This window comes from Hemicordylus capensis, chromosome 4 (assembly GCF_027244095.1).
Source record: "Hemicordylus capensis ecotype Gifberg chromosome 4, rHemCap1.1.pri, whole genome shotgun sequence".
Taxonomy (NCBI): domain Eukaryota; kingdom Metazoa; phylum Chordata; class Lepidosauria; order Squamata; family Cordylidae; genus Hemicordylus; species Hemicordylus capensis.
In genome coordinates, this window is record NC_069660.1 from 533,582 (window position 1) to 560,656 (window position 27,075).

The 27,075-nt window shown below is 64.8% G+C and overlaps 1 protein-coding gene across 2 annotated transcripts in view; it reads left to right on the forward strand.

Moving 5' to 3' along the window:
• Positions 1–27,075, forward strand: part of CDH22 (cadherin 22) — a 70,226-nt gene that overhangs the window by 35,643 nt on the left and 7,508 nt on the right. For both annotated transcript variants that reach the window (XM_053247548.1, XM_053247549.1), the window contains 5 exons: positions 4,769–4,888; positions 9,943–10,110; positions 10,430–10,617; positions 12,026–12,279; positions 14,170–14,312. In XM_053247548.1, the coding sequence (XP_053103523.1) occupies positions 4,769–4,888; positions 9,943–10,110; positions 10,430–10,617; positions 12,026–12,279; positions 14,170–14,312 (873 nt within the window). The remainder of the gene's footprint in view (positions 1–4,768; positions 4,889–9,942; positions 10,111–10,429; positions 10,618–12,025; positions 12,280–14,169; positions 14,313–27,075) is intronic.

A 27,075-nucleotide genomic window follows, 5' to 3' on the forward strand; every position in this document is an offset into this window, starting at 1 on the left:
CCTTGAATCCTCGCAGTGCCGCTGGGGTGTCTCCCGCTGGGGCGGACGGACGCGGCGTGGGAGGCCCGAGGAGGGGAGGGGGGGTGCACAGACTCCGGAGGCCAGTGAACCACCCAGGAGCTGCTTGCAGGAATCGCCAAGGCAAACACCCCAGAGAGAGAGAGATGGCCTGGAAGCAGGAAAGAAGCCAGGCAGGCCGCGGGACCCTTCCACGACAAGGGTGTGGGACGGTTGCTCAAGAGAGGGACAGAGAGATTGCCAAGAAGCAAAGGGATTCTTTGCGTTTGCTGCCAACGATGTCGGAGAGAGAACCGCGCCTTGCGGGGCGGAGGTGGGGGGTGGGCAGGGCACTGGAAAGGCTAAGTCAGCCTCTCTGCTGGACTGCTGTAATGCGCAGTGCCTAGGGCTACCCGTGTAGACAGCTTGGAAACTTCAGTGGGCCTAGCAGCTTGTCTTCTTTCTGGAGCTACTTGCCAGCTCCAAGTCACCCCAAGTCTTTTGGCCTGGCCTGGTTATTGGTTTGTTTACGAGCAAACTTGGGGCGCTGGGCTTGGCCTCTAAAGCTCTAAGTGGCTTCGGGGCACCAGGATACCACGGGAGGGCTAGTGCTGTGGCATCGCATGTCCTTTGAACATAGAAGGCCCCAGATCTTACGTTCAAAGCACATGCGATGCCACAGCACTAGCCCTCCCACTGGCGGCGGCGGCAGCAGTGTTTGGGTCTGGGGTGGGGGGACCAGGGCAAGAGCAGCCGCCCTCTCGGCCTGGAGCTCCTCTCTTTGGGGGCAGGGGCTGAGGAGGGCAAAGGGACCCAGTCGATGCTTGCACCTCGTCTCCTCCGGGATTCTTTCTCCACCACCTCCAGCCCTGGCTTCTTAGGCAGACTCTTGAGTGGGGCCGGATGGCCTCTGCTGTTCGTTAAAATCCTACCTCGGTAGAGCTGCCTCTAGTCTCCTGTGAGACAAACAACCTTGAAACCTTCCCTGTGTTGTCTAGAAGCAGGGTGAACACGAAGCAAAACTGATCAAACCCTCTTAACGAGCATGGAAGCCAGAGCAGGCAACGTGGGGAGGTAGAAGTGAGCCAGTTTCCAGCCCAGATCAGGTTTGCAGCCATCAGAATCTAGTTCATTTAAGTAAGTAAGTCGAAAAAGCAGGAGCGTTTACAGGCAAACAAGTCCAAATGTGAGGTACCTTTCTTCCTGCCTGCTGTTTAGACACGAGGCTCATGGGCCTTAAGTTTTATTGTGTGGTTTTGATTTTAATGTAAACTGCACTGAGCCACTTCAGGAAGAGCAGTATTTAAACTGAATAAACACATAAATGATAAATAAAATAAATTTATTATTTTATTAAATTTATTATCAGATAGCAAAAGCATCTATCATGGTGAACTCTGCACGTGTGCAGGAGCCATGCAGCAAAGACTCAACTAACAAAGGGAAGCTAACACAAAAAGCAAAATTCTAGAATCAGCCACCCCCAAATTCTCTCCTACGGACTACACACAAAAGCTGGCTTTTGCCTCTGTAGGGAAGAGGTTTGCAGATTTACCGTCTAGCACGGAAAAGAGGGGCAGCCAGGTGTTGATTAAAACCTTCCTCTTGGACTTGGGCAGGCCTCCTGGCAGGATGGGGTTTGGGTTGCTCTGAGCACTGAATTCAAGAGCCTGGTGTTTCTCCCCGATTGTGGCATGTCCTTCGACCACTGGAGCATCCCTTGGCATGATGGTCTGGGTACTTAACAACGGTGGGAACACCCAGAGGCCACCTGATTCACACCAGGCTGGTGCAAGCAAAGGAGCGAGCCAAGTCAAAGTGGCCTTTAGAATGGAGGGAAGTTCTGGCGGGATGCTTCAAGGAGCCTTGGGGCCGGAGAAAGGCCTATCCCCCCCCCCCCGCACCAGTTCACTGATCGGAGGGTCCCTCCCGAGGCTCAGTTGCTGGAGAGAGGGAGACTGGCCGGCCCTCCACAGGGCCAGGGCTGCTCGGGCTTTGTCCTGGCTGGGGTCGGGGCTCCTGCCTGCCTGGCCCTTGCCGTGTTCCCCTCAGTCCCCTGCACAGGGCTGGAAGCCGCACGGGCGGGAGAAAGAGCTTCGCAGAAACACCCACCACCACCACCACCACAGCTCTTGGGGCGGGTGAAGCATGTTGGGAATTCTCTCTGCTAGGAGAAACCCCTTTCTCATTCTAGCAGAGTGCACAGAGGCACAACACAGTGGAATTTGGTTCGGCATGCTTTATGCTGAGAGTAAAGTAACTTGGAGCCAGTTCATAGTTTCAAATCAATATATAAGGCATTTACAGTATTAAGGAACTCCATTCTAGATAGGAAAGTGAGGAGTTAGGATCTCTAATCTAGCTAGCTAGCTGGATGCAGATGGATTCTGCATCTTCTCTGCACACATGGTGCAGGGAGAGGAGCTTGCTTGCATGTTGCTAGGTAGAAGGAACAGGGAGAGGAAGGAAGTGGCTGCCTGGAAGGAAGGAAGTTAGTCTCTGAGAGTAGCAATCTACATTCCAAAGGGATAGAGCAGTAGAGAAAGGATGACCAATGTCTTGACCCTCTAGCCCTCTGACTCACTAGTCTGCCCTCCTATGTCACTGAGACAAGAGACAGCGCAAAGTCCTTCACTTCCAACAAAGCGGGGGGGGCTTTGTATTGGCATCCGCACAGGTGGCCTGGGGCAGTGGGTGGGGGCACCCTGCAGCCTCAGCAGCCGGAACCCATCTTGTGCCAAGCTGGGGGCGGGGGGGGCGGGTAAGGGGGAGCAGTGGGGAGCCCTGGGGTGCCAGGCTTTTTGCCCTCACATTCGGCTGGGGTGGTGGTGGCAAAGAGGCCTTCCCTTGGCCAAAGGGCTCTGGACTCCCCCAGGAGGGTCCTGGTGGTGGGACCCTTCCCTGGCATGAACCTCCCCCCCCCGCAAGGTTCGTGCTGCAAAGGGGCTCTTGGCCTGGCTGGGAGGGCCTTTTCTGGGCTGCTTAAAGAAAGAATCCCAGCGATGTCCTCAGGAAAAAGACAGAGAGAAGCTCCCAGCTGGCTCAGGAGGGGGCCCCTTCCTTTTGAAAGGCAGGCGGGGGGGGCGCAGGCGGGGAGGGGGTTGCCGTTCTGCAGAGAGGTGTGGGGGAGGCAGAGGGCTTGGCCTCCCCGGTGGGGCTGCCCCGCCCTGCCCCCTCCGTGAAGCTCACCTGGTGGCTGGGTGGGCCAGCGAGGGCTGCCTGGCTGGCCGTGTGTGTGTGCCAGAGAGCCTCCCTGGGCAGGGGTGCCTCCAGGCAGGCTCCTCGTAGCCCCCCCAGGCCCTGCTTTCCCACCGGGAGCCCTTGTGGACTGCACATGCTCCGCCCACGCCAGCGGGTTGGATTGACACTCCCCCCGGCTTTGCCCCCGCACTGGATCCTGGCATGCGCCCTTGCGGCAGGGGGTCCTCTGTGCACCTCCGCCACCCAGTCTTGTTGGGCCTGGTCCCCAGCCCTTGGGGTGCTGCCCTTTCTCCGCCCCGCTAGTGCAGGACGAGGAAGCAGAAGGGGAGGAGGGGCCCAGTGGGACCTGCGAGGTGGCCTGGCCAGCTGGAGCAGAAGGAAACCTCTTTCCTGAATGGCAGGCCCCTCTCACGCCCCCTACATTCCGTGGGGTGGCATGGTCTGGATCAGATCTCCGGGTGTCAAGGACACTTCTCAAAGAGCCATTCCTGAGTGGTGGGACTCCCATGGGGGGAGGGGGAGGGGGTCCGAGCCCCCCCCCCCACCGGGGTCCCAGGCTGCTTGTGCTGGTTTGCAGCCAGCCTTCCAGCTTCTGTCGGGGGGTGGGGGGGGTGCTTGCTGGCCGGGCGAGAGAGGCATCCATCTCAGGGAGAGGAGGCAGCCGCTCTGTGGGGGAGCCCCTGCATGACCCCCCCTAATTTCAGGCCTCAGGGAGGGGGAGACATCCCCGCCGCCCCCCAGCTAAGACCCCTGGAGAGCTGCTGCCAGTCGGGGGGGGGGAGGTCCTGGGCTCGGCAGAGGAAAGGGCCTAACTCTGCAGAAGCAGCCCCTTGGTGGGCTGCCATTCAGACCCATTCGGCCCCCCCCCGTGGCCCTCCCCTCCTCAGTCACGTGGCTGAGCAGGGTCTCCTTCTGGGCTGCTGGGGACCCCTGCCGCCCTCCTGCTGGTCGGCGGTGCTGGCATGGTGGAGGGGCCAAGGATTGGGGCTGGAAGGCTGGCTGGACCTGCCCCCCCCCCCCCGCTAGCCTCTCCTTTGGAGGCCCTGCTCCGCGCGCGCCTGCCTCCGGAGGTGCCGGGGGCCTTCCTGCTGGTGGCTCCGTGCCTTTGGAACTCCCCGCCCTCCCTGGGGCGAAGGGTTAGGGTTATGTTAGGGTTAGGCCCTGGGCCCTCCCCGCGGGCCCCCCCTCGCCCGGCCCATCACCACCCGCTCTTCACGTCCTGGGCCCCACTGCTGTCAAATGCAACATGATGTCCAATTAGAGCCATCGCAGGGACCGGCAGCGTGAAGCACCCTGTTTAATGAGGCCGCCTTGGAAATCAATAACGTAATTGCAGCCATTTGATGGGCTTTTCTCCCGTTGAGACGCTTTTGGCCCCGTGACGTGTGGCGCATAAGGATGCAGCGCTTTGCCTGGGGCGGAAGGGAGAGCACAGCCCCCCCCAGACCCCCCCACCCCGCTTGGCCCCCAGGGAGAGGGGACGGGCGGCCGGGGGGGGCGTTGCCCTTGGAGGCTGCTGGGGCCCCGGGGCCCCTGCTGAGAGGCCGCCCTCTCCTCTGTCTCCCCGCAGGGACCTCGGTCATGCAGGTGATGGCGGCCGATGCCGACGACCCCACCTATGGCAGCAGCGCCCGGCTGGTCTACAGCGTGCTGGACGGGGAGCAGCACTTCATGGTGGACAGCAGGAGCGGTGAGTGGGGCGGGGCGGGGGGGCCTCTGCGCTGGAGCCCCACTTCCAGCCAGAGCCCCCCCCCCGAGATGGCCCCAGGCTCCTTGTAGGGGGGGTGGCCAAGGGGGGGGGGGTGGCGGCAGGCCCCCCTTCCTCCTCCCCGGGCCCAACTCCTCAGCTGGCCCTCTCTGTCTCCGGCAGGAGGGTGCGGCTGTGACCCAGAGACGTGGGCTCCATCTGCTGTCCGGCCAGGCAGCTCTCTGGGGCCAGCCTTTAATCTCACCAGCTGGCCAAGGCGGAGCTCCCTGGGACCCACAGGGGAGGAGGGCACGGAGGCTGGCCTGCCTGGGGGGCTCCTGTGGCTCGGATCCAACCCCCCCCCCGGCGTTTGGCCTGCTGCTGGCTGCCTCCCCCTCCTCCCCCTCCTGTCAGCCTCTCCCCAGCCCTGGCCCGGGCTCCCCCCCCCCCGGCCCTGGTTTGTGGGGAGCCTGGTTGGCATTTGGAGATCTGCATTAGAGCAAAGCCTCCCTTCGGGCAGGGAGGCCTGAAATGTCACGGAGGCACTGCTGAGCTCTCCTAGCCGGGCAGCCCCCCCCATGAGTGCCCCCCCCCGCGCGGAGAGGGCTGCAGGGATCCCCAAGGCTCTTTGGGAGCGCCTGGTTAGCAGCAGGCCTTTGATTAAAGGTAACACTTTAAATTAAGGATTGCTTTATAAATGCTCTATTAATATTTAATGAACGAACAGTGGAAGCTGCTCCATCCTTTAATAACTTCTAATAAAGCCTGCTGTAAAAGGCACCGGTGATAAATCCCAAGCAGATGATGCTGTGACTGGCCGTTAGCATGTAGGGGGTAACGAGGGGGGGGAGGTGCAGCCGTGGGGAGGGGGGGAGCCCTGCTGTGGCTCCCGGATGTGCGTTCCTGGGGCTTGTGGGGAGGGGGAAAGGGCAGGGCAGGCAGGCGGCACAGGTTCCCCTCCCCTTCCTGGCCCCACAGAGATGCTGCCTGGATGCCTTGAGCTTCCTCAGGAGCCCCCCCCCCACCAGGGCAGAGCATCCTCCTCCCGCGACCCAGAGGGTCTGCCTGGACCCCTTGGCAGCTGGTCCTGGGCTTTCCTCCCTGCCCCCTTTTTGCCCCCACGAACGCTGTGGGGAAGCAAGCACGGCCCGCTGAATCATCCGGAAGTAGCAAGAAGCTTCTCCCTGCAGCCAGGCAGGCAGGCCCTGCGGGATGCTGTGGGGCTGTTGCCTGTGAGGGGAGTGTGGGGTCCCTGGCCTGGTGCCCCCCCTCGGAGCCTGCCCACACCCGCTGCCTTCCACAGGGCAACGGCTCCCTGGCCCGCCCGCCCGCCCAGCTGGGGGGGGGTTGTGTGTGTGTGGTGGGGGCTGCCCACGGTCCAGGGAGAGGCTGCCCAGCTGAGCATGCTTGGCTGCGGTGGGGCAGCCCTTCCTGCCCCCACCCAGCAGCCCAAGCGTGGGGCTGGGCCGGGGCAAAGGCCAGGGTCCCCTCATGCACCGGGCAGCGGCAGCAGCAGCGGCAGAGCCTGCCTGGCCGCTCCTTCCTGGGCCCAGACGAGCAGGGGCTTTAATTGCCCATATCCGCAGCTTCACTTGCAGTGATCATTAACGTTGTAAAAGGAGCCATAAAATCCGGCACATCCATTTTTCGTAAAATACGGTCACGGAGTGCCGTTTGGGTCCCCTCTCTGACTTTGACCACGTCCCTCCCGCCTTGTGCTGCCAAGCCAGGCCAGATGGATCCAGGCCCTCCTGGCTGGACTCTCACACATTCGGGGGGGGGGGGGCAGGGCGGGGGGGGGGGCCTTCAAGCGCAGAAGGGAGGGCGGCGGGGGGGGGGAGTGTGTGCCTGGGCCGAGTGCCTGAAGCAGCCACCCCCGGGGGGGTCTCAGCCAGCCTTCCCCACCAGCTCTGCAGGGCGGGGCGGGGAGGACCCACTGCTGTCCTCCTGGGGAGCCGGCCAGACGGAGGGGCAGGCAGGAGCGAAGCCAGGCCGGGGCAGAGCCCTGGGCGGTCAGGTGGCCCTCTTGGGTCATGGGGGGGGAAGGCTCCCCTTTGCCTGTGGGTCAGACCCCTGGCTCCTGACTGCTGGACCGGCGCCGGGAGGGGACGCACGCAGGGCGGGTTGGGCTGTGCAGGAGCCGAGTGGGCTGCGCTGCCGGCCGGCCCAGCGGCCCCTTTAAGGAAGGCCTCCCTGCTCCGGGCAAGCGGCCGCCGGGCCTTCTTGGGAAATGAGGATGTATTTGCCGGTGTAAAGTGGGAATGAATATTTCACGAGGGCAGCCTTCCTCCGCCCTGCCCTCGGCAAGCCTTCCAGCCCATCTGCTGGGGGGGGGGAGGCGTGTGAGTCCCTGCCTGGAGGGGCTGGCCCATCTGGCCCCGGCCCCTCTCCCAGCGCTGTCTGCCTGCCCCCCCCCCCGGCCACTTCCCGGGGCTTTCTCCTGCCCGCTCCTGGGACACGGCCAAGTGTGCCTTGCCCAAGTGCCGGGGATTTCCTCGCTGGGGACCCCCGGCAAGTGGCGTCTTTCCTCGGGCGCTGGGGGTTGGGCTCCGGGGGCTGTCTGGGCTGCGGCGGCTGCTGCTGAGGAGCGTCTGCCAAGGCCGGCCCCCTCCTAGCCAAGAGGCAGCTGCAGTCGCCAGAGCGCGAGGAAGGAGGACCCCCCCCCCGCGCCCGAGTTCTGGTGCGAGACCCCAGCCTCAGTACCCGCCGCCACCACCGGGGCAAGAGAGACCAGGCTGGCTAATGCAGGCGGTGAAGGGGCCGGCCGGGGCTGCCGCCTTTGCCTCCTGGGAGGTCCTTGGCCGCTCTCTGCTAGGACCACCAGGAGCAGGAGGGGGGGGCGGGATGGGTGCTGCTCTGTGGGCCTCTGGCCATCTCAGCGGGGGGGGGGAGGAGGAGAGGAGCTGCCTGGATTCCAAATCCAAAGAGGGCGGGCAGGGGATCTCGGGGCCCCGTGGCGGCCCTCCGGCAAGCAGCCATCTGTGGGCCAAGAAGCCTCCCCCCGCCTCTCCCCCCCCCTTGGTGTGCAGCAGGGAAAGCTGCAAGGGGGGGGGAGGCGGCGGTGGCAGGCCTTGGAGGGCAGCCGCCAGGCCCGGAGAGACCCGGCGGGCAGCTCCTTCCACTCCCGGCGCGGCGTGATGCCTCTGGGAGTCAGCCTGGCGTCCTGGGCTGCCCCCGTCTCCACGCTCTGTGGGGCTGGGCCCCCCCATAAGCTGTCGGAGCGTCAGGCTCAGCCCCCTCCCGTCCTCCTCCAGGACCACCCAGGGAAGCTGAGCCTCACAGCACCCCCGCGGAGGGGGAGCCGAAGCGCCACCCACCCAGGGAAGGGGCCCTGCCTGCCTGCTGGCCTCCCTGGCAGCCTGGACTCCGAGGGGCCTTCCCTGCAGCACCAGAGGGAGCCCGGAAGCGGGCCCTCCGGAGCAGGCTGCCAACCCCCCGCCGGCTCCCCCTAACCCTTGGCCTTTGGGTGGGTCCCCTTGCTTGGGGGTCGCCTTCAGTGGCGCAGCGGGGAAAGGTTGCCGGTTCGAATCCCCGCTGGGACTAGATCGGGCAGCAGTGAAATGGGAAGATGCTGACGCTGCGTGGGAGGAGGTGGCCATGGTCAGCCCCTCCGGGATCCTAGCCAAAGAAAACCACAGGACTCTGTGGGCGCCCGGAGTCGACACTCTTTGCTTGACCTTGCTTGGGGTCAGGGAGCTGCAGCCACTGTGCAGGGCTAGGGAGGGGCCGGGCAGGGCTGGGGGGCTGATGCCACGGGCCAGCCTGGGCAGGCTGCTTCTCAGCAGGTCTTGCTCGTCCTCCCCATGAAGAGGCCCTGTGGATGGGATCCTGTTTGTGGGACACCCACACCCGGCTGTGTTGCTGCCTGCTGGTGCTGGGGGGACAGGGCCCCGATCCACACTCCTTTTACGTGCGCCCTGAAAATGGGGGGGAGACCATTTGGGAAGGCCAGTGCTGGGGGATGGGTTGTGATACATGTGGGTGTGGGCAGAATTGGGTGGGGGGTGGGGGGAGGCAACAGGCAGATCCCCCTCCCATGAAGGCCAGTGGAAGAGGAGGGGCTGCTGCTGCTGCTGGGGGGCACAGAGGGCAATCTTGTGGCGCAGAAGCAAAGTGCGGGGCGGGGCGGGTGACTCCTGGGCAGCACTTGGGCACGTGGCCAGGCCCTCCTGCCCCCCCCCCCCCGCTCTTTCTGCCTCCTGGCCCCAGCAAGCTCCTGGCCTTGGTGGAGAGGGGTGTGTGTGTGTGCGTGTGTGTGTGTGCGTGCGTGTGCGCTCCCGGCTTTGTGCCTCTGCCGCCTTCTCAAGGGTGGCAACTATTTATAGAGTCGGCTAGAGAGTTCATCAGGAAGATCTTTCTTTTCATTGGTGGAGCTTCCAAGCAGCAGCTGCTGCTTCTCTTTGGTGGTCAGACAAACAGGCAGCCGGAATCCTTGGATCACACCCAGCGCCAGGCAGGATTTCCTTCTGCCCTGCAGCAGCTGCAGCCCAAAGAGCACGGGGGGGGGGGTGAGGGGCCTGCGGCTGCAGCTGGGGCAGGACCTCCGCCCCCCAGCCCTGCCTGCACCTCCCCGGAAGTGGCTCCCCCGCCCAGGCTCCTTCCTCCTGCTCTCTGCGTCCTCCATTCTGTGGGCTGACCTATGCTTGTGGGGCAGGGGGAGAGAAGGGGGCTGGTGGCTCATGGGGAGTCCAATGCTTTTTATAAGTATATAAATTGTAGAAAAAGTATATAGGATTTTTCACTTTTCCAGACAAAGTTCACAAAGATTCCCTGTCTCAGCGGGGATTACAAATAACAGTCATCTCACACACACACACACACACCCCTGTGCATGCACACACCGGTGACCACAGCGGCAGCCTTGGGAGGGGCACTGCTGGCCTAAACAGGGCCAGTCCCCCCCCCCGGGGCATGTTGTGTGCCTGCCCACCCCTGTGCACGGGGCTCTCTCCCTGAGCGCCTGCCCTGTGCCGGGCGGGGGCAGCTCTGCTGGGGGGGACCCCATCCGGCGGCACCTGCCCTCCTGACTGGGCCCTTCTTCCGGCGGCCTCTTGCAGGCATCATCCGGACGGCTGTGGCCGATCTGGACCGGGAGACTCAGGACCGGTACGAGGTGGTCATCCGGGCCACGGACATGGCCGGGCAGCTGGGGGGCCTTTCGGGCTCCACCACCGTCACGATCGTCATCACCGACGTGAACGACAACCCCCCGCGCTTCCCACAGAGTGAGCTTTTGCTATGGGGCTGTGGGGCTGGCGAGCAGCGGCTGTTATCTGGGAGGGGGACTGTCCAGGAACGGAGCAGGCCTTGGCGCCTCGGAAGCAAAGCTGGGTGGGGGGGTGTTGGAGAGGTCGGAGCTCCCCCCGGCCCACCACCATGTCAGTCTGACCGCCTTCCCTAGGAGCAGCTCCACCCCCCCCCGGCTCCTGGGCCCGGGCAGCAGTGCAGGGGCCGCCCTCGGAGGTGGAGGCTGGGGGTGGCCTTCGGGCAGGCGCCCCCTTTGCCCCCCCCCAGCCAGTGGCTCTTTCTGCTCCCCCCTGCAAGAGATGTACCAGTTCAGCATTGCGGAGACGGCTCCTGTGGGCACCCTGATTGGGCGAGTGAAGGCCGAGGACTCGGACGTGGGCGAGAACACCGACATGGCCTACCAGGTCAAGGACGAGGCGGGGCGGGGGGCCTTCCGGGTGACGACGGACGGCAACACGCAGGAAGCCCTGATCTCCGTGCAGAAGGTGAGCGGGCGGCCCGGCCTCCTCTCGGCAAGCCAGCAGCTGCCCTGGGGGCCGGGTGCAGCCGGGCCGGTGTCCTCTCTGCTCCCACGGGTGTCCAGGAAGGCCCCATCCCTTGCCAGCCCCCTCCTCCACTGGCCCACCTGTTCTCCAGCCCCCACTGCTGCCCCCCTCCCAAGCCCACGGAGGCGCCCAAGTTGGTTGGGCCACGGGGGGCAAAGGAGCCGCGGAGCTTGCTCTCCCCGCGAAGGGGGACGTGGCCGTGCCCCGGGTGTGTCGGAGGGCCTGGAGAGGCTGCGGGGAGGGTGCTGCGGTCCTCCCGGGAGGGGAGGGGGCCTGGCTGGCAAGAGGTAGGAGGGAGCGCAGAGGCTGGTCGGTGCTGCAGTGGAGACAACCCCAGCCTACTGGAGGATCGCAGCCCCACCCACATGCAGTGGGCCTCCAGGCATGGTGGTTTCCTGCCTGGGGGCACAGAGGAGGAGGGGGCCCAGGAGGCGGGGGGCTCAGCCCCCCAGCCCCCCCTTGGGGAGAGGGAAGGGTGGGGAGGGCTTCCTGGCCCAGCTGCTCCAGGGGGCAGGCGGGGCTCTCTTGGCCAGCACCAGCTCGGCAGGCACATGGGGCACAGCCCTCTGCCTAGACGGACGCCTTCCCCACCCTGCGGTGCCCTCTGGTGGAAGGTGTGCCAGGGTGAGTGTGTCCTGGACCTGGGCCAGTCCGGTGTGGCTGACACGGCCTCCGTTCTTTCGAGGCTCCAGATCCTGCCAGCAGAGGAACTGAGCTCCGGGCGGCCCTGGAGCCCGGTGGCACTTCTGGGCGGCCGCTCCCTGGCTCCACAAGCTGCTCCTCCGGGCTCCTCCTCCTCCCACCAGGCGGGCCCCTGCAGCAGCTGTGCTGCCACTTTCCCCAGGCTTCTTGGCTTGCCTGCTGCCCAGCCACTTCAGAGGCTCCTCGCTGTTGTGTGTGTGTGGGGGGGGGGCAGCCTCCTTTCTGATCATGTGCTTGTAGAAACCTAGGAGGGAGGAGGGGGACCCTCTCTCAGCCTCCTGCTGCTGCTGGAGAGGAAGGACGGTGCTGTCCTGCCGGCCCCTCTGCCCAGCATCCTAGGGAAGAGGGAAAGCCTTCCTCCTCCCCCTCCTCCTCAGCGGGGCCCCTCCCTGCCTGAGGCTAGGCCGGTCTCGGGCCTGAAGCAAGCCTTTGCTGCGGGTGCACTTGTGCTGCTGGCTTCTCCTGGCCACTGTGGTGGTGGTGGTGGTGGGGTGTTGCTGGTGCCCTCCAAGGCTCCGGGGGCCGCCTGGCTCCTTGGGGGCGGCTTCTGCCCCCGGGGAGCCTCCCCTGCCCTGGAGGCCTCTGGCTGCCCTGCTCCTGCAAGCCCCCAGCCCCGCCCACCCCCTCCCCTCCCCTCTGGCTGCAGCCCCTGGACTTCGAGGCGCAGGCGGTGCACACGGTGGTGCTGGAGGCCCTCAACAAGTTTGCCGACCCCCGCTTCGTGGACCTGGGCGCCTTCCGAGACCAGGCCATCGTGCGGGTCTCCGTGCTGGACGTGGACGAGCCGCCTGAGTTCCAGCCCCCCGACGGCCTGATGGAGGTCCCGGAAGATGCGCTGGTGGGCTCCCTGGTGGGTGTGGTCACCGCACTGGACCCCGACGCCGCAAACAGCCCCGTCCGGTAAAGCAGCCCCTTGCCCGCCCCCCCCCGGGAATCGGCTGTGATGGCGGGGAGCGTGTGTGTGGGGGGGGGGGGACAAGACCCCACTTAGGGGTGGGGGGAGGAGCGGCTGTGCAGGAGGAGGAGGAGGAGGAGGGCGCAGGGGGTCCCTAAAGCTCTCCTTGGCTTCCCACATCACCGGACTTGGCCCTGGGGTCAGGATCCGGAGAATGGCTCAGCCTTTTAGCAATCAACAGGCTTCTAGTCCCTGGGAGGGACATTTTGCAGAGTCACATCCCGTCAATTCAGAGTCATGCAGATGGCATACTAGAGGGTATGGCGGGTGGAGGCGCGGGGGGGGGGGGGCTGCCTGGATGACCTGCTGCCCTCTGCGTGCGCTTCCCCCTCCCTCCTGGGGCTCAGAAATCAGCTTCCTGGCAGTGCAGCTCAGAGTCTCCCCCCCCCACGTGCTCCTTGTGCCCCCCTTTTCTGTATTCCACCCCCTCCTGCCTGAAGGGAAGGAGCCCCCCCCGCAGGGTGCCACAAGCGGGCAGTCTCCGTCTGGGCTGGGCACAGTCTGGACCCCTGGGGGCTGCACCCGCCCCGTGGCAGGGTGTGTCCTGGTGGGAGGAGACTGCCTGGGTGCCAGCGTCTCCCCAGCAGCCCCACAAGTCTCCTTGGCACCGCCTGTGTCTTTTTGCAGGGCCTCTGTCAAGGGCAGGGCAAGGGCCGTGGTGCCCCCCCGGGGGGTCTCCCCACCCTTCTGCATCCAGCTGAATACAGGGGGGGCTGGGGGGGCTCCTGGCCCTGCTGTGGCCACTGCCAGAGGGGCTGGCTGGCTGGCTGCCTCCCCCTGCTGCGGCCCTTGACTCTAGCTCTTCAGGGACACTCCAGATGAGCCCACCCCCCCCACTGCAGGCCTGGGGCCTTCCTCTGTCCGGGCAGCAGCAAGTGGGGCGCAGCCGTGTGGGGTGGCTCTGGGGTCTGGCTTCCCAGGAGCAGGTCCGCCTCCCTCCCTTCCTGCCAGCCTCGTGAAATGGCCCCCGTAGACCAAGGCCCCTTCTTGGACTGGGTCTCCTCTCCTGGGCGGTATCCGCAGCGCCTCCTTGTTGCCCCCCCCCCCCGAGCATCAGGGCTGAGGCTGGGCCCTCTGCGCTTGCCCGGGTGGGGCGGGAAGGTGCCCCCCCTCCTGCGGCGGCTTCAGCTGGCTGTGAGCTCCGCTTGTCAGCAGCAAGAAGGGGGCCTCTCCCCCCCCCCGCCCGGCTCTTGGGGGGGGGGCTTGCGTGGAACGCCCCACTTGCGATCGGGGTGGGGCCAGCTGCTTCTGCTGCCAGCGCCAGGGGGAAGCCTCGTGGTGCCCCGGCCCCTCCTCTCAGCCTGGCGCTCCGCAGGCCTGCCTGCATGTGCAGCAAAGGATGGGCCTGGCTGGCGCTGGGGGGTGGTTGGCCAGGGGGGCCCTGCCCTGGGAGGAACAAGGGGGCCGGGCGGGGTGGGGGGCACACTCCTTGGGCCGGGGCTTTTCCTTCCTTCCTTCCCTGTTGGGCAACGGAGGCCATTGCTAGCTCTTCTCCTGGCGGTGCTGCTGCTGGTGAAACTGCAGGCGTGGGGGGGGGGGCGGCCCATGCTGAGCAATGGCGGGAAGCTTGTGGGTCCCCCGGGGCTCAGCCCTCCTGGCCCCACAAGCCAACGGGCTCCAGGCCTCCCCTTGCTTCCTTTCCCTTCTCCGGCTGTCTGCCTGTCATCTGGGAAGCAGGAGAAACTAGGCAGCGCCCTTCCCCAGTGGGGAGGATTCGGCATCAACGCTGGCAGAGGCCGGACTGGGCCCCCGGGGGCTTGAGGGCTCATCTACCCCCCCGCCCCCCCCCCGCAGCCTCTTCACAGGAGTTCTGCTCCCCTCCCCCCCCCGCCCAGGTATGCCATTGAGCGCAGCACGGAGGACACGGAGGAGCCGATCTTCCGCATCGACCCCACGTCGGGCGCCCTGGTGACCAGCCAGGCCCTGGACCGGGAGGCCGCCGGCTGGCACAACATCACGGTCCTGGCCATGGAGGCAGGTGAGTCGCGGGCGCCGGGCGCCAGGGCAAGAGCGGGGCCCGCACTGGCAGGCAGAGGCCCTGCCTCCGAGGAGGCCCCTTGGGCCCTGCCGGGGCTGGGGAGAGGGGCGCTCCAGGCACCTCCACTGCTGGCTGGGGCCGGGAAGGGGCCCCCTCCCTCCCTCCCTCCCTCCCGGCTTGGCTTGCGTGCAGAAGCCCCGACGGAGCCGGTTCCTCAGAGTAGCCGCTGAGCAGCCCGGCCTGGCCAGGACGCTGCGCGGCTTCTGCAGGGCCCCGGGGGCAGCCCCGTGTGCCAGCCAGATCCGCCCCCCGCCCCCCGCCAGTGGGCTCCAAGCACACCCTTTTGAGGCGAGAGGCTTTTCTTCTTTACAGCCCTCCTTGTGCCCCCCCCATGGGCCCCTGGCGGGCAGGGAGTGTCTTGGGGCATTCGGGCCCCCTGCCCCCACCAAGCTCTGCTTGGGCAGGTCTCTGTCACCAGCCTGGGCAGGAAGCAGCAGCTCCAGGCCAAAAGAAGTGGCACCGTTCTGCTCTGTGGGGGGAGGTTGCGTCCATTGGATGTCTGGGAGCGATGTGGGGCGGGTGCTGCTTCATGACTTGCATGGCGCTCCTGGGCTTGGTATTCTGCGGCCTGGGCGCTGCTCTTCCTCTCCCCCTGCTCCCCTCCGCCCAGTGATCGCATGCCTCTGGGGCTGGAGTGCCCGTGTGTCTCTCTACTTTCTGATCCCTGCTCAGGCCTTCTGGTGAGAACCTGCCTGTGTTTTGGACACTTCACTGTGGAGAGGCAGTGCTTGTGCATCTCTGGGTGGCTTTTGGCTCCACTTAAGGTTCCCTGTGAATTCTGTGTGTGAATGAGTTAATTCGGAGTCCGCCCCCCCCATCTGAGATTGGGTGGGGTCAGGGGTCAGTGCCAGGGCCTCTCCCACCAGCACTGATGGCAGGGGGCTTATTCTTGTGGGGAAGGGGATGGGCAGCCCAGCCTTGTTCTGCAAGAGCCTCTGCCTTGCAGGGAGCCCTTGCTGGCCACCCCAGAGGGCCGAGCGGCAGGTTCTCCCCACCCCCCCCGCCTTGCCCTGGCAGGCCCGCCTTTCCTATCCAAGCCCCCACCCCCCCTGGCTTTTCCAGATGCATTTCTCCCAGGGCAGACGGGGGGGGCACTACAGGGGAAAGGTCAGTGGGGGCCCCATTTCGGAGCAGAAAACTGGCTTGCAGAGAAAAGAGTGAAGGGCCCCACACCACCACTCCCTGTGGCCCGTGGGACTTCCTGCCACGAGAACGCGGAGGGCGGGCTGCTTAGCCTCAACACCGGCATCTCTCACACTGGCCTTGCTGCTGCTCCCCGTAGCCATGGCTGCCTCGCATTGTAGGGCCCCGAATGCCCCCCCCCCGCCAAAGGCAACCACAAGGCCGCGGCAGGGAGGGGCGTCTGCAAGGTGCTCGCGCTCCCCTCCCCCGCACTCGCCTCCTGGCTCACTCGGCACGCCAGAGCCGGCCTGTCCTCGGGCAGGCAGCGTGGGAGGAAGCAGGGAGCGGGAGAAAGACGGCTACTGGGGGGCTTGCTTGGGGGTCGCCCGCCCGTAGGAGGCAGCTTCGGGCGGGCGGGCGGGGGTGCAGCAGCAGCAGCAGCAGCAGGGCCGAGGTGCACGGGGAGCAGCGGGCGGGGGCGTCGTGCAGTGCAGGCGGGGGCTGCCGCCCGGTTTCCCCGCCGCCGCCATCCCGGCTTGGTTCTGGGCAGATCCTGCGAGCAGCCTGGTGCCCCCCCCGCCCGGGCCGCGGCTGCTGCTGCTGCTGCTGCGCCGCGTCCCCAGCAGAGGAGGGAAGCCAAAGGCGCGCAGCTGCTCTCCCGACTTCAAACAAAGAGGAGAGGAAACAAAGGCAGCCGGGCCCGGGGCGCCAGCCTTTGATGCCGCCTCCCTCCGCCGGGGCCGGGGCGAGGCGGAGGAGCCGCTCTGAAGAAAGGGCCCGGAGGAGACGCTGCTGCCTGCCCCCCCCGCCCCCCCGCCCCTTGTGGGCTGGCGGGCAGGCTGAGCTCTGCTGCCGAAGGAGGCTGCCTGCGTGCGCTGGGGGGGGGGAGGGGGGAGAGGGAGCTAGCCGAGCACATGCAGCCTGCACGGCTCCGGTAGCAGCAGCAGCAGCAGCAGCGAGCGGGCACCTGTCTGGCGGCAGCGGCGGCGCAGGAATGCTGATGAGCCGCCCGGGCGGGGAGCGGGCTGGGCCGGAAGGCAGCGGCTGGCCCCGGGAGGAGGGGCGAGGAGCGGCTCTCGCAGTCGGCCGCCCCCAACGGCCCCCCCCCCCCGCAGCCTGGGCCTGACTCATCATCCGCGACGGGCTGGTGGACACCGACTGCAGGCCGCGGGGCAGCTCCAGGCTCGCAGTGGGGTGGGGCTCAGCCAAGCGGGTCATGACCTGGCCGGTGCCGGTTTACCTGGGAGAGACTCGTTGCGGGGGGGGGCGGATCCAGGGCCCGGAGGGGGGGGTGCTCTTCACCCAGGCATGCCTCCTGCCCGGCCAAGGGTGGGGGCCCCAGAGGAGACTCTGCATTCCTCAGCCTGGCCCCTCTCCCCCCCCCGCCCCGCCCCGCCCCGCCCCGCAGAAGCTTCATGTCCAGGTGCAGTGAAGCCACCTCCGTCCTGGGGCTCGCTCGGCGGGCTGCGTGTCTGCTGCTTGCGGGGAGGGGGAGGCGGAGGCGCCCGGCCACCCTGGCTGAAGGCAGCGGAGGAGGGGGCTGCCAGCCCCACTCGCCAGCCGCTCCTCTGCCCAAGGGGCAAAGCTGCGCGCTCTCGCTGCTGTGTGCCTGGGGCCTTGGGGGGGTGGGGGGGCTGCCTTCCTGCCGCCAAGGAAAGCCAAGCGGGGGCGGGGGGCGGGCCAGGGCAGGCACGTGGCTGGTGGCCGTCCTCCTCCCCGGGAAGTCCCAGCACAGCTGAAGGTGCCCTGGTTGGCTTTTCAGTGCGTGCTCGGTGCTGAGGCTCTGTCTGCGCTGTGCCCCAGACTTGGAGTGGGGCTGCCTCAGAGAGGGCCGGCGGGGCCGAAGCTCTCCGAGGCCTTTCCCCCCCGCCCGGCAGGCTGCCGCTGGGACCGGCCCTCCCCTCGCTGGGCCCTTGCTTGGGCTGCCTGCTGCTTCCACAGCCTTGGCAGCAAATGCGAGGCGACAGGCAGCAGAAGGGCCGTCTCTGCCTCCCCCAGCAGCAGCAGCAGCAGCTCCGGTTTCCAGGCCGGTCCGCAGCCTCCGCCCGCCCGCCCGCCCGCTCGCCGCCGAGGGGCCTGTCAGGCTGCATTAAGGCCGGCGTGGGGGGCGCCTGGGCCTGCCGGCTCCTCTCTGTCAGCGGGTCTGACTCATCCATTTCAACTGTCCAGACGCTCCTTTGCCAGTGACATTATCCGTACCGTTTTGTAATCATGAAATATTAATGGCGGATATTGAATTTAAAGTACAATTTATGTCTGAATCCTCGGCTGGAAAAGGGCAGTTGTAAAGGGAAGGACTTCAGACTGGAGTTGTGGGGCGGGCGGGGGGGGGAAGGCACCCAGCCCTCTGAGCGGCCAGGTGGCCCCCAGGAGAGCGCAGTGGCAGCAGGGGGTAGGGTGACCGCTCCCCCCCCAGCACCAGGCCTTCAGATCTACCCACTGCTCTGTGTGTGTGTGGGGGGGGTGAGCTGAGGGCCTCCTGCCCGGGATTTGGCACCCAGCCGAGGCCAGCAGGGAGGCGCCTCCCGCCCCCATCTGTGGCTCTGGAGCAGAACTTGCTGCCTCCAGTCACTGGCCAGCAGGTGCCGGGTCTAGTGCTGCCCACTCGTCCTCCCTGCCTGTGGGTCCAGGCCCCACTCCTGTGCAGAGCTGGCGGGTGCTCCACGTCTCCCTGCGCTTCTCAGTGGGGCTGGAAGGCCGTGAAAGCATCCTGCCCCCACGGGGGGGGGAGCTCCAGCGAGCCCTGGGCAAACCTGCCCTCCATGGGCACCTTCCTGCCTGGGTCCCCCAAGGGGCCTGCAGGCAGCGGGGCGCTTATTTGGCATGTGGGGGGCCCCTCGCCCGGGAGCGCTCTGCAGCCCCAGCAGAGCCTCCTGCCCGGCTCACTCTGGCTCGGGGGTGGGTGGGGCTCTGCTGGGGAAAAGGGAGGCGGTCCTGCTGCTGGGCTGTAGGGAAGGTGGCCGCAGGCCAGCTGGGCACATGGGGCGGCGGGCCCTGCCTTGGCCCTCAGTGGGCAGCCCTGGGGGCACAGGCCCTGGCAGCCGGGCGGGGCTGGGCAGGCCTGCTGTTTACCGTGCTTGGGCTAATATTAGTGATGCTCGTCCTGCTCCCCTCGACCGACTGACTGACGGGGCCTCGGCTGCTGCGTCCACTGCTGGTAATTGAGATGATAAATCTTCCTGCTGGAGACTGGCTGGAATCCGAGCGCGTTGCACTTGGGCTGCTGCTTAATCACCCTCCTGCCGCTGAGCTGGGCAGGGCGCGGAGGAGGAGGAGGAGGTGGCTGGCCCTGCCCTGCCCTGCCCTGCCTTGCCTGCCGCCCCCAGCTGGCCATGGGGCGGGGTGGGGGGGGGCTGCTGATCTCATGGCAAGAGAGGGTCACCTCGGCCTTGGCAGCTGCAGCTGAGGCAGACACAGGCGGGTGTGGTGGCAGCAGCAGCGGCATCTGTGGCCCAGTGGCTGCAGGTGGGCAGGGCGCCGGCCGGGCCGTGGCGCCCCAGGGGAGGCTGCATGCCCAGTGAGAAGGGCTGCCCCCTTCCCAGTGGTGGCTGCGAAAGGCTCCGCCCTGAGCCAGGAGGGTGCAGAGTGCAGGCGGAGCGCCCTTGGGCCCCCTTGGGAGCCCCTGGCAGCCCCCTGCCCCTCCTTAGGCTCCTGGGCCTAGAGCAGCTCCCTTCCGCCAACTCCTCCCTTTCGCGGGGGGGCCTTCCTCGTGGCACAGCAGAGTGATTTCCGGGTTTAGCAGAACCTTGGAGGCTTCTGGATGGGGCTGGCAGGGGCCCACTGCAGCCTGCTCCCCACCCCACCCCACCCCACCCCACCTGCTGCCATGTGCTTTCCTAGCACCACCTTCCCCCCCCGCCCCCGGCAGGGCTTTCTCAGATTAATGGCATTCCAGCTCCTGGAGGAAATGCAGGAAAACGGCGTGTTTAATTTTAATTTAGGAAACCATTTAGGTAGCAGGCTCGTTTCCTCGCTGCTGTCAATCACGTTTTCTCAAGGCTGACATCAATTAGTTTAAAAATATTGAATGTAATTTTGCCTGACACAACATATTGCAGCCACTGCAAAATATAATTTATTTTAGAAGAAGAAATAATTAAACTAATTTGCATGTCAGTCAGCCGAGCTGGGATGCTGGGGAGGGGAGCTGCCTCTGGAGGTGAGGGGGGAGCCCTCCCAGGGAGCCCGCTGCTGCCCTCCTTCCTGCCCACCTGGATGGCGTCACATTCCGGCGCCTCTTCCAGCACTGCCTGGCTGCACGGAGCAGGGCTTGGCAACCAGCACTTCCCTCCGGAGGTGGCGGCAGCGGCTTCGTTCCTGTGGTAGCCCCAGCCCCGGGAGCCAGAGTCTCTGTGCCCAGAGGACCCCCCCCATCTAGCTTCAGGGCAGGAGGCAGGGGTGGCGGAAGATCAGGGCCCGGCCAGGAGTGAGGGGGAGGCAGGCAGGGAGGTCAGTGGCAGAGGAGGGGAGGGGGGGCACGGCAGCTCCCAGGCAGACCTTGGGAGGCTTCGCAGGAGGAGGGGGCAGCACCAGGACCAGGGCAGCCCCACCCGTGTGCTGGGATTGCTGCGCTCCCGTGGACCCACTGGCCAGCCGTCCAGCGTTAGTGGCCAGCCAAGGCAGGCCGTGCCTGAGACACCAGGGCTGATAGAAGGATAATAATTCAATTATAAACTTTATTTGTTAGCCGCCCGATAACAAATTGTTCTCTGGGCCTACAAAACAACAATAAAACATCAAGTAAAAACACACAACAGATTAAATCATAACAGACCCCCCCCCCCAAAGGGGGGGATACAAAACACAATACAATACAATTTAAAACTTTAAAAATCAAATTTAAAAACCAAAATTTTAAAGAGCTGGGTGAACAAAAAGGGCTTTACCTGGTGCCTAAAAGAACAAAGCGATGGAGCCAGGCGAACCTCGCTGGGGAGGCTATTCCATAAATGGGGTGCAGCCACCAAAAAGGCCCTCTCCCTAGTAGCCACCCACCTCACCTCGTTGGGCAGGGGCACCCGGAGGAGGGCCTCCGAAGAAGCTGTCAAGGTCTGAGTTGGGGCATCTGGGGCAGGGCATTCTCTCAGGTAACCTGGTCCCAAGCCATTTAGGGCTTGAAAGCTTAAAACTAGCGCTTGGGCCAGAAAGGGACTGGGAGCCAGTGCAGCTGACAAGCCAGCGTGGTGTAGTGGTTAGAGTGCTGGACTAGGACCAGAGAGACCTGAGTTCAAATCCCCATTCGGCCATGAAACTAGCTGGGTGACTCTGGGCCAGTCACTTCTCTCTCAGCCTCACCTACTTCACAGGGTTGTTGTGAGGAGAAACTCAAGTATGTAGTACACTGCTCTGGGCTCCTTGGAGGAAGAGCGGGATAGAAATGTGAAAATAAATAAAAATAAAGAAATAAAATATGCTCAAAACAGACATAAGCACAGCCCTGCTGGATCAGGCCCAAGGAGGCCCATCCAGTCTAGCCTCCTGTTCCACACAGTGGCCCACCAGATGCTGCTGGGAGCCACAGGCAGGAGCGGAAAGGGGCCGGCCCTCCCTCCTGCTGTGACTCCCCTGCAACTGGTACCCAGAGGCATCCTGCCTTGGAGGCTGGAGGCGGCTTCTGATGAAAGAGGGAGAGACAAGGATCCTCATCAGACTGATGACACCTCAGGCCGAATGTGGAGGCTCCCAGCGGAGGCGTCTCTCCTGCAGCAGTGCTGGGAACTCTGGGAAGGAGGAGCAGCCCCCTCCCTCCAAGAGACCCCCAGCACATTCTCGCCCCAGCAAATGTGGGGGGCAGCAGCAGCAGCTTTTCCCCCCACCCTCTAAAGCCCCACATCCTGCTGCCCCTCCATCCACCAAAGAGGAGGGGAGAGGGAGCAGGGCCACCCTGCCTCCGACACCCCCCCCTCGTGGGAGCACCATGGGGGGCACTGCAGGGCTTCTCCCCAGGACCGCCAACACCTTCCCGCCCCCAGCCCACTCTTCTGCCTCCTGGCAGTGTTGGCAAAGCTCACCAGAAGGGCGCGGCGGAAAGGGGCCCGTCCAGCTGCTCACCCCACTCTTCAGTCTGGTCCTTCAGAGGGTCCATTTTTAGCTGGCCGGGCTACTCATGGCTGACAGATTTTTAAGGTGGCCATCTCCCCCTCTTGTGGCCCCCTCGGCTTTCCTTTTGTCTGTTCTGAATCGCTGCCAGTATTTGTTCCTGGGTGGCCCACGGCCCACTGTTCAGCCCCCTTTCTCTGCAGGGCCTCCCCCCCCCGCCCCGCAGCCCCACTGGGCAGTCCCTTGCTACGGCCCCTTCCTTGTTTGTGTCTGAACTAAAGAGCCGCGTCTTCAGGGCTTGGCTTGGGGGCACCTTCAGAGGGCCACCCAAAAAGTGGGACGGGCCTGACATGCGGATGGAGGGCCCTTGGGGGGCAGATGGGCCATGAGGCATCCCACCCCTGCCACCATGCCCAGGGGGCTTGCAGGGCTCCTTCCTAGGGATGGGAGCAGGTGCCACCTGGGTGCTGGGGACTGTGCCCGCAGGCAGGCCATGCATGGAGGGGCCGGGCCGGGGGGGGGGCTGGCTCTGGGTGGCCTCCCTTTCGCTCTCTGGAGGTGGGGGAAGAGAGAAGTAAATGGTTTGGACAGGGGTGGGGGTTATTAATTGAAGGGGAAATGATTGGTGGGATATGAAGTATTTATTTGTTCTTTTTCTTTGTAAACCTCCCTGAGCTATTTCTGGAGGGGCGGTATAGAAATCAAATAAATAAATAAATAAATAAGAAGTGTGGCGCTCAGGCCCCACCTCCACGTCTTGTGGCCTCTGTCGAGTCCAGCATCGTGGCATCCATCCAGATTCTTCTAGGAAGCCCACAAGCAAGGCTGCAAGGCAAGGAGCAGGCAGGAACATAGGAAGCTGCCATATACTGAGTCGGACCCTTGGTCCATCTCGCTCAGCATTGTCTACCCAGACTGGCAGTGGCTTCTGCAAGGTTGCAGAGGCAGGAATCTCTCTCGGCCCTATCTGGGAGATGCTGCCAGGGAGGGAACTCAGAGCCTAGATGGTCTTCCCAGAGCAGCTCCATCATCCCCTGAGGGGAAGATCTCGCAGTGCTCACACATCAAGTCTCCCTTTCATATGCAACCAGGCTAGCTCCTGCTTAGCAAAGGGGACAAGCCATGCTTGCTACCACCAGACCAGCTCTCTCCTAGAATATTCTCCTAGAATAGAATAGAGCCAGCGTGGTGTAGTGGCTAGAGTGCTGGACTAGGACCGGGGAGACCCGAGTTCAAATCCCCATTCAGCCAAGAGACTTGCTGGGTGGCTCTGGGCCAGTCACTTCTCTCTCAGCCTAACCTACTTCACAGGGTTGTTGTGAAAGAGAAACTCAAGTATGTAGTACACCGCTCTGGGCTCCTTGGAGGAAGAGCGGGAGATAAATGTCAAAATAATAACAATTTGGGTGCTGAAGCTGAGGGAAGGAGTGGTGGGACTGGCTTGCTGGCACCTCAGTTCTTGGAGGCCCCAGCCCCACTGATCCAACCCCTTGGCCATCCGGGCTGCTCTCTTCTGCACCTGCCCTGTCTCTGCAGTCTCCTGGTTGAGGTCCGCTGTCCAGAATGTTGCTCAGGGTCCCCAGTGCAGCCCCCCTGCAGATGTGTGTGTGGGGGGGGTCACCTGCAGACTCGGCCACCTCACAGCTCCAGAGAAGGACGGGAGGCCCACAGACGGGGTGGGGTGGGGGGAGAGGAAGAGCAAAAGTGGGTGTGGCTCAGGGGCCTCCAAGATGCCTTAAATGCCAAGCAGTGAAGGAGAAGGAGAAGGGACGACAGGGAAGGCACAAAAGGAATTCACACTTCCAGATTTCCAGTCACTGGAAAAGAATCCTCCTGAGCCAGCAAAGATACTTCCGCCTCCAGCTGTGTGGGCCTTTGCAGGTCAAAGTCAGCAGCTTGAATCTAGCCCAGAAGCAAACCTGTAACCAGTGAAGGCTCATCCAAAAGTCCAGCCTGGATGTCGCCAAAGCATGAGTGACTGAGGTTGGGTCTGGCTTCTCCAAGGAGGGTCACAGCTGGGAAAAGGCACCCCACTGCCACTTGTGCCTCCAGGGAGAATGTCGGGTCCAGAAGCGCTGGAATTTGCCTTTCAGGGGGAGCGTGATTTGGTCCCAGACACCATTTGGTTTGGCAGCAGAGACGGGAGGCTCCTTTGCCGCTGCCTGAGAGTGGGCCCTAGCCTGGGCTCCCCCCTGTCTTAGCTCAGCTCCATCCTGGGTTTTCTGCTAAGCGCGCTCCAGCCCCACGCCGCCCACCTGCTCCATTGGCCACCAGGGCCTTGCCTGGTTCGGCAGGTCAGGCGAGGACACTCGGGCACCACCTCCGCCCGCCTCCTCATGCCAGAGCAGGGAAAGCAGGCTGCCCCCAGGACCTTCCACTCTCTCCTCCGAGGCATCCACGAGGCTCCCTAAGCCTCCAGGGTGGGCCGTTCACACAGGCTGCCAATGCTCCTCTTCCCCTCCCTTCATGCCGCGGAGTGCTGGACTCCTTCGCTGGAGGTGTCCAAAGGGAGGCTGCAGCCATTCTCTGCGCTGAGCAGACCTCCCCGGCCCCTCCCCACACTACAATGCCAGGACCCCAGGAGTGGCGAGTGGTGGAGAGCTGCTGGGAGGATGGGCGCTTTGGGCCCCCTTTTGACTGTTTTCCCAGCTGGCAGGACACGCCTCAAGACTCCGGCTCCTCGCCAGGGCTGGGCGCTGGAGAGAAGCCGCATTCCGGTGGGGAACTGAGGCTCCGGCCTCCCGGCCTCTCCAGCCGGCTCTCCTGAGGTCAGCGTTCCCCTTCCTTCCCAGGAGCTTTAAGCCACGACCACAGCTAGAAAGCATCCTGGGTCAGGCACTGAGCGCACAAGTCGGGTCAGAAACCTGCTGCAATTTAAGACGTGCCAACCAGGAGGAGCGAGCGAGAGAGAGAGGGAGAGAGAGAGGCGTTCCAGGGAAATGCGGCCATCTCGGCATTGCCTGCTTCCATCAAGCCAAAGTGGCCGGCCGCCTTCTCTGGATCCTGGAAGAGGGAGCCATGCTGACCTGCTTGGGAGAGCCGTGCCACCCACCCCCAGCTTGGCTTGAGGAGAGCCACGGCCCACACTTGGTGCGGGGGCTGTCTTTTCAAAACAAGCACACCTGGAAACAGAAGCTGGCCGCCTACCTGGCTGTCGGGGTGCCCCGCAGTTTCCTGCACTGAGCAGAGGGCTGGACCAGAAGGCCTCCAGGGGCCCTCCCAACTCTCAGATTATTGGATTCTGAGCACGCTGCTGTCTCCACGTCTGGGGTGGAAGGACCACGAGAAAGACGCCAGCTTGCCTAGTGCACTCGGGCGGCTTCCTTTCTGGGGACCAGTTGGGCTTCAGGAGACGGAAGCTTCCACGGGGCTTTGGGGGTCTGCCTCCTGGCCATTGCCCCCTGCCCCCGGCCGCCTCCTCTTCCTGGGGTGCTCTTTAGCATTGGTCCTTTCCGCAACAGTTGTTCTCTCCCTTCCCAGCTGCGTTTTCAGACCCTTGAAAAGACCAGGGTGGGGGGACCAGCGCTGCTTGAAATGGGAAGGCACCCCGCTGCTGCTGCTGCTGCTGCTGCCACCGCCACCGCCACCGGTCTGCTCTCCCTCTTTGACATGCAGAATTCCAGGGGTTTGTCTGCAAGGATGAGCCATAGAGATGGAGAGCTGGGCAGAGGTGACGGGGGCCCAGAAGGGGCCGAGCAAGGCCTGCCCCTACTCGAGCCTGGCGCGGCTTCTCTCTCCGTCTGTACGCAAAGGCTTCTGAGTCTTGCCCTCCGGCCGGCCGTGGTGCTGGGGAATCTTGAGCTGTGCCCCAAGAAGGGGCTGGCCTGCCCTCCTTGCTCGGCTCCTGGGCAGAAGGGACGTGGCTGGTCCTGCCTTGGGCTCCGCCGGCCTTTGTCCACTGCAGCAAAGCCTGCAGAGAGACAGCCTCCCCCCCCCGCCCAGACAAAGACACGGAGGAGCCCGCAGGGTGGGGGCCCCCTGCTGGGCCGGACTTCCTGGTAAGACGTCTTGCCCCTTCTCTCTGTGCTGGGGGAGGGGTGCAGCACTTGGCACCCCTGCAAACGTGGGCTCCGGCCCACAAAGCCACCTGCTGCAAGGCAGCATCTCATGGTCTTGCTTGGCTCTGGTGGGCAGCTGCTAGAGGAAGCTCCCTTCCCAGCAGGAAGGGTGGGATGCTTGTAAAGCGCACCCACACACACACACACACACAAGACACAGGCTCAGGAGGGGGGAAGGGAGGCAGGGAAGAGTTCGGCAGAGGGGTTCCGACACACACGGGGCAGGGAGAGCTGGGCAGGGGGCCCAGAGCTGGCAGGGGGCTGGAGGTCGGGTTGTGGCAGGAAGGGCTCTGGAGATGCTGACCTGGAAGTGGCAGCTGTGCCTGGCCATCCTTGGGCATTGGAGGGCGGGGCTTTGGGAGAGGAGGGGCTGCTGTGGCCATGGCAGAGCCACTGCCTCCGCCAGAGGACCCCCCCCTCTCCTGTCGCACAGCAGCCCCTGGCAAGCCCAGCTGTGTGGCTACCCCAAAGGCTGCTGCGAGCCTGAGTGGGCTTGGCCAGTGGCGGAGAACGTCCTCTGGCTGCAGCCGGAAGGAGAGGAGAGCTGTCTGCCCGGGTGGCCACTTGCCTGCTGGCAGCCCTGGGCCTCTTGAGCAGGCAGTGGGCAACGGGGCAACCATCCCTGGGCTGGAGCCACGCCAGGCTTCCCCACGGCCCGGCTTCCCTTCTCAGCCCAGTCTGCTGCCAGGCGCTTGATGGCTGGGCCAGGGCTGCTGCTCACCGCAGCTCTGCCTGCCCCCTCCGAGACCCACTGCCCCTAATCAGCAAAGTGGCCGGCCGGGTGTGTGTGTGTGTGCGGCAGGGTGGGGACAAGAGCCAGGGGAGGTTTGGCACCCGGCTCAGTCTGGAGCGGCACAGCTGCTGCCTCCTCCGGTCTCTGGGCTCGCTGGGCCTGCAGCGGCCCCCTCCCATCGGGCAGCAAAGAGGCAGCAGCGGCCCAGGAAGGGGGCAGGGGCTGCGGAGGAGGACCCCACCGCGGAGTGTGCTCAGGAGGGCCGCTCACCTGGCCGGAGCTGAGCACTCCGGGGCTGCCTCCTCCGTGTGTCTGCCTGGCTCAGCCGACAGGCGCAGGGCCAGTGCTTGCAGCTGCTGCATGAAAGCAGGCCGGGTGACCTTCGCCGAGAGGGGTAGCTGTGCCACTCTCCCGAGGCTGTCCGTGCCGTTTTGTCCCCTGCAAAGGTTGGGGGCCTGACCCAGGGATGCTGCCCACTTGCTCCCTGGCAAGCAGATGACTTGGGCGGCAGGAGTGGGGTGGCTCATACTTCATGCCTGCCTGGGCGGTGGGGCTAGGGGCTGGCAGAAAGCTGCTGGCCTCGCCCTCCCAGGAAGCACTGGGGCAAAAGGAAGAGTGAGGTGCGGTCTCTTGTGGGGTCACGGGGTGGGGCTGGATTCCCAGCACTGTGAAGGGGAGGGGGTCAAGGCAACAGGCAAGGCAGAGGCAGGCACGGGCAGAGAGGGCTCTTCTAGGCAATGCTGCCGCTCTG